Genomic DNA, 10,834 nt, shown 5'->3' on the forward strand with positions numbered 1-10,834 from the left:
AGCATGATATGTACGAGTTTATTTAATACATGTACCTACTACTTCAATAACAATTTGAACAAATTTGGACAAAAAACGCATAAATATATCCCATTTAGCATGATATGTACGAGTGACCAATTTTCCCCCACTTGGTGAAAAAAATAATTACGCATTAGCTCATTAGCCCCAACGCATTAGCATTAGCCCCAAAAATGTTCGATTTTTCAACTTTTTTTCTATTGACAAAAAATGTACTATTTTGAATTTTCATAGTAAAACCATTTGTTATCTTGAAGTAGAAAAAGTTGAGCCACAATATTCTTCGAGAAACGGGGACTGAAGCGGTATATGGCGTATTCCTTAGGGTGACCACTATGCCCCCAGTTTCCCTATATAGATATGATGGATGTAGTTGAAGTTTCTAAATGAAAACACCTCACATCTGGAACGATTTCAAAAATTTAATTGTATCTTCTCAAATTTTGACAGAATAAAAAAAAAGGAAAACCATGGTAGCAAAAAAGTTGCTTCAATTTCGTTCAAATCTTTACATTTATTCGCAAACGAAAATTTTCAGAACCATATTTTTTCATAACAGTTTTCAGTTTACAGTTGTCACTATAAACAATCCTAGCGACAAGAATTCACATTCGAATGTAATACTTCAACACTGAATAAAAAAAACAAGAAGTGGATTATACCTGTGATATAACCGCAAGGTAGACGTAGGACTACCGTTGGCTCGGTAATCATTTATTTGAAATTGCATCTGAATCAATTCCTAATGCATGAATGAATGAATATTTTGAAAGATTGCTGAAAGTTTTTCTTGTTAGTGCGTGGGTGGATGAGTATATATGGTATAAGTAGTATATATGATTAACATATATAAGTGATTAACATTGTGATTAACATAAAATTCGACTCTTTCTAACTTGTTGGTGGTCCCGAAACGAACCGATGAAATTTGAGTGACCTTGTAAAAGCAACTGAAGATGTTTGATACATGATTCATTTTTGTTTTCGTGAGAATAACACGAGATTTTTCATGATCACTCCATGCGCATCACGGGAACACCAATTCGAATGCGTAAATGGGTGCGAATATTCTTTCGCTCGGACGTATTCACACACAAACAATTTTTCACGACTGTTCCAGGCGAAAGCAGATTTTTAGCAATTTAGAACTGCCTTAGGGCCGACAAATCTGATAGAGAAGAGTTGGCCTCATACAAACTAATGTCGTATCCAGATGTCGACACCATTCCACCGTCAACGCGAATTGGATTGCATCCTGGGAACACCAAGGAGAACGCGTAAATGGGTGCGAATATTCCTTCGCTCGGACGCATTCACACGCAAACAATTTTTCATGACTGTTCCATGCGAAAGCAGAACAGAAACTGATGCGAGTAAAAGAACTCACGCCCTGTGTGTCCGTGTGTCCGCTATGGTTTCCCAAACACTGATGCAAGCGAGCAAAAGAAATCATAGCTTGCATGTATTCGCTATGACGGTTTCTCCAGGTACCTAGATTTTGCGTCCGTGTTCGGGAACACATTGCGATCACCAATCATAATCAATGAGCTAGATTGTTATGATTTCAATAGCTTGCTTTCAAAGCAATTTTAAAGCTATTGAAACGATTTTTTAGACCAATAAGTGACAATCATATAATTCGTTGACATTTTATCTTTCGGATGAAGTGATTGTTATGTCACTCCATTCAGCCGGTAAAGATGTATTAACATTCAAAACCTTGCAGTCCAGCGTCACTCTCTCAGTTTCGAAACTTTGAACTTATACCCCGGTACAGAAATGAAAGACGTAGTCCTACGTCAAAAAAAACTCCTGAATAGGTTCGTGTATTAGTAATGTACTGTCAATTTCAAATAGGCATCTAAACAATAGCTTTGAATAGCATAAAGAATTGAATTTGAATTCAACTTAGCGAATAATGAGTTAGGTTTAATGCAAGCAGGTAATTCCAATTGTATCACTAAAGTTAACAGAAGTATTGATTTAAGTACAAGTCATTCTAAGCCATTGCCGAACCAAGGTGAGAACGGCATTCTTCTGAATTCTGTTGAAGATCTCGATAGCTATCTTTTATAAAAAAAACATTGTGACATTTGAACCATCTGACCACTTGATATTATTGCAGCAAATGGAACGTATTTAGATGAACGTTTGAAAAAGAATAAAACTGGACCGCATACGAAATGATGTTCTACAATCCGAGAATGAATGTCAATCTCTTTTTTAATCTTACTAGATGACTCAAAAGTATCGTTTTAGATTAGAAAGCTTCGAAAAAACAGGAAGTGGGTTATGTCTATGGTATAACCGCAAGGGTGACGTAGGACTATCGTTGATTTAGAGATCATTTGTATGAAGTTGAATCTGAATTCATTCTGAATGAATGAATATTTGGAGAACTTCGAAAACGAGAGCGTTACGTTGGAGGCACAAGGTTTTATGCATCCAATATTGGATACGGAAATATCCTACTGATGGGGAAGAATAATCTTCAGAAGCTATCCTGTTGATTGCGATTGATTGAAAAATCACAAAACCTAATGTATTTGGTCACAGTGTTACATGGATAGAAAACATTAAAATAAACTCTTTCATATGAATGTAATTTTAAATTCCCAGAGGAACTGGCAGATTATTTTCAGTAACGATTAGATATTTCCACATTTTCCTCGATACTGGAAGCCCACCAGTGGTTAATGCTAACTCGATAACCATCTGTTAATAGCATTTGATTGAAACATATTTGGTCACAGTGTTACATGGATAGAAAACATTCAAATAAACTCTTTCACATGAATGTATTTTTAAATTCCTAGAGGAACTGGCAGATTATTTTCCGGATCTTTCTCGATCCAAACGGAAAGAATTCCGTGCGTGTATGTGTGTGTGTGTGTGTAGCGGCTGCTTCGAGATCTTCCCGGGGAACCGTTTGTAGCATCACTCTCCTCCTGATGGATTCCCTTCAGGCCTAAGGTGCACAAACAGGCTCTTGGTGACACCGTTCATCCGCGCTTTCATGATAAATGAAGAGCTTCACCACAACAGCGACAACATGCTCCAATCGCTGTTCAATTAGAACTGAGTGGATTTCCGAGCGGCGCTCGCTTATATACCGATTGTTGATTTCAATAGCCTATTTTGAAAGCAAATTTAAGACTATTGAAACAAGTTTTTGGATCAGAAAGTAACAAGTATAGAACGCGTAGACATTTTATCTTTCGAATGAAGTGTTTATCATACCATTTCGTTCAGTTGTTTAGGAGCTATTAACACTCAAAATCTCGGTCTCCGGCGTAACGCTTTCGTTTTCGAAACATTGATTTTACACCCCGGTATAGAAATGAAAGACGTAGTCCTACGTCAAAATGTTAAGCTTTCTAATTTACAATGATACCAGTTAGTAAGTTCAAACTTACTAACTGGTATCATTGGTATCTGGTATCAAACGTTCAAACTTGATGGCTTTATCATAGATGTACAAAGTTTCATTACATTATTGTTATCCAACCTGTGAAACCTGCTTGTTCAATACGATTGCCACAACAATAGATAATTTTATCACAAAGAAGCGATTGATTCTTTCCAGGTTTGCAGGCTATTATTTCATGTGCGGTCTGGTATTTTGCTCACAAAAATTGTCTAAATAACTTTTATTTTAATTTCGTAGAACTACTGTCTCGTTGGTGATAACTAGGCGCTTGCCGTTTTTTGGGTCCCGTTTAATAAAATTTGAATGAAATTTATTACTCGATGTTTTTTATATTTCTATCAAAACCTTAACTTTATCTAAAATATAAATTCGTTATCAGACACAATTTTCGTTCAACACTATTCCTCACCGGCATTCCCCCTATGTGTTGCTCTTTTACATAGAACACATATTTGATACAGTAGAGATAATTTTGATTTATGATTTATGTTTCAAAGGCGTATTTCTTTCATCAGAAAATCCATCATCATTTTCCCGAATACATTCTGTATTGTCATGACAATGCATTGCATTTTTAGAATGTCACTCTCAAGGCTGTGTCAGCGTTACCCATGATAGCGTCTCGCAATTGAATGTATTTCTCCTTACGCCATTTTGTTGATGGTGTCGTAGGAATTTCAGGCCGATGTCGACCATGAACTGTTGGCACAGCTCTCGACATCGCACAGAAATCCACCGGGCGCACTTTTGATTGTTTCTTCTCCACCAGGGCCCGAAATCTTCGAAGATGAATAATGAAGATCGACTCTCCTCTTTGTAGCTTCGCTTCGACTAGGACTAGTCCGGCATTCGCCGTCACCAGAATATAAGTTGACTAGCAAATGAATTGACTAGCGTTGAGAGCGACGATAACTGAGGAACTGTTGTAGTCCATACTCATTGAAGTGACTAATGAATACAAATCTGCCTCTTCAACTGACTTCAATACACACCTCTTCTTTCCCCTGACATGAATCTTGCTACGCGGGTGCATAATCTTATTTTAACGTCCATATGACGTGAAACGAAAACTTGATTTCTTATGCAAAAAAAGTACTTACATCATTAATGGACGGTTTATTGTCTATCCAGCATAAACTCAAACCAACGAACTTAGATAGTTATTAGGTATGCGTTATTATTAGTAAATAGCGTGCAGTTTGGGAGAAATTCTAAACAAAATTTTAATTCACTCTGTCTCCGAGTTCAGTTTTGTGAAAAAAAAACATTCAGAAAAACGGGTTTATATAAAAAAAATTACAAATTTGTCAGTGTTTCTGAACACAACACTGTGTGAGTAATTTTTGTGTACGACACAAAAAAAATAACTCACCTGTAGATAAGTCGAAGCACGTTGAACTCAAACATCGATACATGTATACGTGATACAAGAGAGAGAGAGAGACGAATTCGTTTTGGGGGAGTCAATTCAATATGCAATGAAGGCCAAAGAGGAAAAACATTGGTCTCCAAACTAACAAACATTAAAACTGTTATCTAATACAGGAGCAAAAATTTGAACAAAAGGAAGATACAACAATTGTTGTTTGAACAATTTTACGCTATGTCTTATGAACTGTTCATCAAATAGCCTTACTATTACAAAAAGAGAGTAGTGATAGAGTAATCACACATTTCGAAAGACCCATTGATGTTGTTTGAGGAACGTGAATAGTGTCTGATGCGCTCTTTTCAAAAGTTTTTCAATTGTACTAAAATTAAATTTCGAATATCTCGATCACGGATGCCTTTAAGACGGTTATTCCAATGAGATTTAACATAATATGACGATATTTTCCAGGCTCACAGTATCGGTGTAAGTGATTTGAGGAAATAGTTTACAATTGAGCAACATTTCATTGAAAATACTGTTGTTTCTGTCGACTGAGAAAACGACTGTTCTCTGTACTTTTTCATTCCCTAAATGGTGAGAATAAATCACAATACAATTGTCATCTATTTAAAAAACAATCAGTTACAAGATTTCATGAACAATTTGACTCATAACGTAATGAAACAGTCAGTTTTGTTTGTGTTTCTTCCATATACGTTCCATATTGAATGCAAATAATGCAAACTATCGGTGCCAGAAAGCATTTCGTTTTCGGCAGAAACCATTCCTTTTCGTGTCCCGAAGCGTCAAATGGGCAAATAAAATCATCTGTCTCCCAACGCTTTAAAATGATTGTATGTATGGAAACAGACATTTCTCTCTTTTTCTTTTTTTCATCTTTTTTGGAATTGCACCAAAAAAAAAGGCCAAACGACGTCAACGGGGATCGAACCGAGGCCGGCTAGAATGCAAGGCTGTTTTACACGACCACGCTATCCACATAGCTAATTATGCTGTTGAGTAAATGCGTGATAAGATTGCAACTGATTATAAAATGAAGTTGGAAAGTGTTTTCTAAAAGTAAAAAGGAGAGCTATATCAATCTTGATCTGGGCCTTGTATGTGGCAAAGTATGCGGAAAGCGGACAGTCTCTTGTCTCGCTCGCTCGTACTAATCTAATATTGCTGTACCGTATTTATTAGACACATGCTTACCAGTATTTGAGAGTCATGGCTTTTTCTGTTACTTTTAGGCTCATTTAATGTAATAAATCGGGATGACAAAACATGAGCTACAAATCAATTTTGGGGGTAAACCATATTTTGGTTACCAATCCAAATATACTCTACCTACTACTCCACCTCATGTGTACCTCATTGCTGGTGGGGTAAGACGAATAACTGCTAGAGTGGGTAAGACGGAAAGTGAAAAGTTAATGGTGAAAAATCGTCCAGTTCGTGTTCCCTTTTTTTCTATTTGTTTACATTTTAGACATGTCTGGGTCTAGTTTTGGAGCAAATATAGGACAAAAATCCTTCAAAATATCAATATATCATACGTCTGCATAAGTTAAATGTAACCAGACTGGACAGGGTTGCCAACTTAAATTTTCAAAAATCGGGATAAATGAAAATAAAAACCAGGAAAAATCAGGATAATTAATATTGGATTGTCCGGAAAGTCCGTGATCATTTTTAAGGAAAACAATAGCAACTTTTTTGTTTTTAACTTTTAATTTTATATTCACAGTTTTATTCCACAATCATTCGTCAGTTTTCACGCAGGATATAAATTTCATCATCATGTTTGCTTTGTCGTCGAAAACAAAGTTTTTCAAGGTTTTCTATGTCGTTTATAGAGCCGAAGTTTTTTCCTTGAAAGAACTTTGTAGGGACAAAGTATGACAAGCTGGCATCCTTGAAGTGAGAGAACAAATTTTGCAACACTATCTTGAACGTTCATTTATTGAATTAGCGTTGACGGCATTGAGCTTCATGTTCTGTCATTGTGAAGCGAAAATCATACTTGATACTTCAAGTAAGTGCACTCTAAGAACTATGAACTATGGATAAAATTTTACTTTTCCGCATCGAGTATGTGTTCTACGTAACAGACAAACTGGTTTTTTTAATTGTGAAAAATATTGAACAGAAAACTGTATTTGATAATGATTTTATATTATAACGGCAAGCTTTTGTGGTAATATCAAGAAACGTGTAGACAAATGGTAAAATAAAAGTCAGGACAACATTTAAAAAAAAAACAATGAATAATTATTTCAATTCAAAATATAACGATTTGCAACTACTTCTAATCTGATAATGTATTTTTCTTTCACGCCAACTTCAAGATTTAATAAATGTTGACATTGTTCCCTCCGGCAACACGAATCGCTTCGGAATAGATACATAAAAATCCAACAAAGATTAAGCATTATAGAAGTGCAGACCGAATGGCTTATTTCCTGTAAGCTGTTGAGACAGTTCTCAATTCCAACATTTCCAGTGTATTTATTACGCATAATTTTTAATTTTAATGAAGTAAAAACTACAAAAATCAGGAAAAATCAGTATCATTACAGTAAAATCAGGGAAAATCGAGTGTTTGTCAGGATATCAGGGAGTGTACCAAGAAATCTGGGAAATCCAGAAATATCAGGAAGGTTGGCATCTCTGAGACTGGATGGAGTCTGGTAGTGATTCTGAGATAAAAACATGGTAATTAGAATTTGATAATATATATAGAGTATTAAACTAAAATTCCGCTGCCAGTTAGGCACAATCACAAACTATACTTCTCGGGAGTTGATATTGATTAGACAAGTACAAGAAAAATAATTTCAACTATGTAGGAAAAAGGCAATCAAAGTTATTTGAATATGAAATTCATTTTTTGATAACTTATCAAGAATTAAAAAATCATTTTCGTCGTGTACAAAACAAATGATACTCCATTATATTTGGCTTCTAGTATTTCCTATATTATGTAATAATTTACTATCGAATAATTTATAATCGAATCCTTTAATTTCGATATCATCTACTGATCAGATTGTCAAAAAAGTTTCGGAAATCGAATCGGAATTGCCTTATGGATTCAATCTAACAATTGATCTTTATTGCAGACACCTTCGCGATTAATTTTGCGATCGTGTTGAGATCAGAATCATTTAATAAGTTCGCTGCTTTTTCACATCCTCACATCCGATTGAGCAAACGAAAAATATGCTTTCCTGAATGTTTAACTGTAGCCAAGTGTGTGCTTTCGAAAACAAACTACATACTGCTCCTTAGAACTCGATACATCAGAGACCATGCGATTTTTTTTGTAAGTTTTCACCTAAGAGTAGACGTGGAATTTGGTATATTTTTTCTAGAAATTCTATCTAGACATCAGGATAAAAATTGAATTTAGTCGTTTTCTCTCAAAATTTGAGAATTTACTGCGAAAAAATGGTTCTAATCTCTTTTTGAAAGTATTGTCCTTCGATAGCCACTTTTTTGAAACTGTTTTGACAGTTCTCAGGCACAATCAATGCTCGTGTTGCAAAGATGGGTATTATATATTCACTGTGAAACATGATTCATATTTTTTGTCAAGTTTCATCCCAAAATCATTGAAAAGCAAGCGCTCGCTTGAAAAAGTTAACAGTTATTGTCTATGAAAAACTACTTCTATTACCATTTTTTCTGAACATTTGGATCAATTTGACATCTGACATGTATTGTGTTGGAAAAATATTGTGTATCTGAGGGTTATGAATCTGAGCAATGTACACGATGTGTATTATCCGTACCTGAATATTGTACGAATTCAAAATGAAACAAGTTGGATAGCTTTCAGAGTAAATTTCCGATCGGGAACAGAGATTTTTCGTTAAGAAAAATTACACTAGGTTAAACACTAGAATACAAAAGCGAAGACTAATCTTCTAATGAATGTAGCAGCTAATTATAAAACGGGAGTCAAATCTCTCTGCTTAAACTTACCGTCTTCTGGAAGCGCATCTCTGTATCCGCCAGTATTCAACTGAAGACTGCTTCTATTCCTAGCAGCAGAATACTTCTTTTTCGACACCACAAATTCACACTAATCGTTTTACGAAGCCTAGGAGAAATGAAGAGAAAGGAACATCTAATCAAACTGTCACTGATTCGGAAACAAAAATCACTTGAAAAAGCTAAATTTATCAGTTCAATAGTTTGCATTATTAATGCAACATTTGAACTGTTCATGTCCGGGAATCACATTTGTCTTCATCACTACAATCTTTCAAATCATCATCCACTGATTTCCTTCACTGGGATATCGACATCGAAAGGTGGTGTGCGAGGAAGCAAAAACGTCATTTTCCAATTCCAGTGCCCCTCGTTCGAGCGCGATCGAGTACTGTGTCACCCTGTGCACATACACACATACACATTCACGCCCACACCCACGTAATTGCAACACAGGTTAACTATATTTGTTTCATCTTTTCTATCGTTGGTTTGCAATATGTCACTTCTCTGCACTTTGTATAATCCATGTCTCAGAGGGGACCAATATCCTTGTCGATTGTTTAATCCTGCCACTTGCGCACACGGACACAAAATCTAAACACAAACCAGAATGAACGGAAAAAATATCCTCACAAACGTACCACAACTCGGGGGAGGAGGCACAAAAAAAACCACACGCGTTCGACTCTCGAGGAGTTGACTATGCTGCGGGCCTGCTGCTATGCTTCGTACCCGGGAACGTTCGTTTGCAAAATGACTCTAATGACCTATCCTGCGCAGTGTTTTATAACCTTTTTTTTCTGCCGCATCGCTCCTTGCGGTTTCGAGAAACTACTTGCGCACACCAGGTGAGCGCCTCTCACCTTTCGGACCCACAGAGCAGTCAGCCACACAGCAACAGTAGCCGGAGCAGCAGCAGCAGCTTCAGCAGGCGCTGAAGTCTCTTGGCTGGAGGTCTCTCCCGCTCGCTGGCTGTCTCTCTAGCACCGCACCACCGCTCTCGGTGAGGGTTTTTCTTGGGAGGGTGAATGGATACTTAGTAGCCCTCCTTGGGGTGTAATTGAGAGCGAGAGTTGGCACCGCGGTTTGTGGCGAGAAATATGACTTACGAGCTACACCGCGTCGCTGTCCTCGGAGCGGTATAGTAGATGTCATGGATGCTCGAGATTTAGCGGACAAATAGGATCCCAAAACTGCCAAAATGTTGTCAACTGCTTCAACACTGTTTCAATTTAGATGAAAGTAAGATCACACAGACCGACCTTCTGCGATCGCTTCTTGTTCACAACCCTTCTGCTATTTGTTATGTTGTTAAGGATGAAATTTCGTTCTCGGATGAATTTGGGTTGAGGTGAAAGCGAATGCGTCCATCAGGTAATAAGGTAATCGGCTGTCAAGAAGAATTCCTGAAAGCTTGAAATAAAGAAAGGAAAACATTCCTCAGCCGGGGCTGAACTTTAGCTGCGCATCCGGCTTGGGTTCTAAGCGCCCCAATGATGGGTGTGAATTGGGCGGAGGCCGTCTGGGTGAACGCAGTTTTGCACACCAAGAACTCCTCACCTTGCCATTTCATCAAATAAAAAAACGTTGGGCATCGGAACCATTCAACGGTTTTTTTGCACGGTTTTCGCAAATGAATTGGGAAGTGTGCTGAGCTCTCATTCAGAACCGATCATAGGGCACTTCGTAAAAGTGCAGCATGTGAAGGTCGAGCGTTTTGAGACAGTTCGAATGAGAGTAATAAAAAGTGAATTAAGTGCATCACGATCCTTAGCTGGAAACACTCAACGTGCAAATGGAAAATTTTAAAGCACCATGTAAACAAGCTTATTATCAATTTGTCCACGGTATTGTGTTTTTATTGATGCTATTTGTTATGTTGTTAAGGATGATTGTTATCACATGCATCTACAGTGATTGGCAAGATAATGTGCTAACTCATTTTTTGTACATTTCGTTCAATAAACAGTAAATCATTGGTAATCATTCTCAAAAATTTATTTATTATG

The 10,834-nt window shown here is 36.8% G+C and overlaps 1 protein-coding gene across 2 annotated transcripts in view; it reads right to left on the reverse strand.

Annotated features, from left to right (window-relative positions):
* LOC129762419 (PAX-interacting protein 1-like) overlaps positions 1-9,615 on the reverse strand; it is a 61,650-nt gene extending 52,035 nt beyond the window's left edge. The window contains exons 1-2 of one of the 2 annotated variants that reach the window (XM_055760653.1): positions 9,467-9,615; positions 8,814-8,931 (exon numbers count right to left, since the gene is read on the reverse strand). In XM_055760653.1, the coding sequence (XP_055616628.1) occupies positions 8,814-8,831 (18 nt within the window). In that variant the 5' untranslated portion in view covers positions 8,832-8,931; positions 9,467-9,615. Of the gene's footprint in view, positions 1-8,813; positions 8,932-9,431 lie in introns of both variants that reach the window. The other variant, XM_055760654.1, reaches the window with a different exon arrangement.
* Positions 9,616-10,834: the final 1,219 nt, after the last annotated feature.

This window comes from Toxorhynchites rutilus, chromosome 1 (genome assembly GCF_029784135.1).
Source record: "Toxorhynchites rutilus septentrionalis strain SRP chromosome 1, ASM2978413v1, whole genome shotgun sequence".
In the NCBI taxonomy this organism is placed as follows: Eukaryota; Metazoa; Arthropoda; class Insecta; order Diptera; family Culicidae; genus Toxorhynchites; species Toxorhynchites rutilus.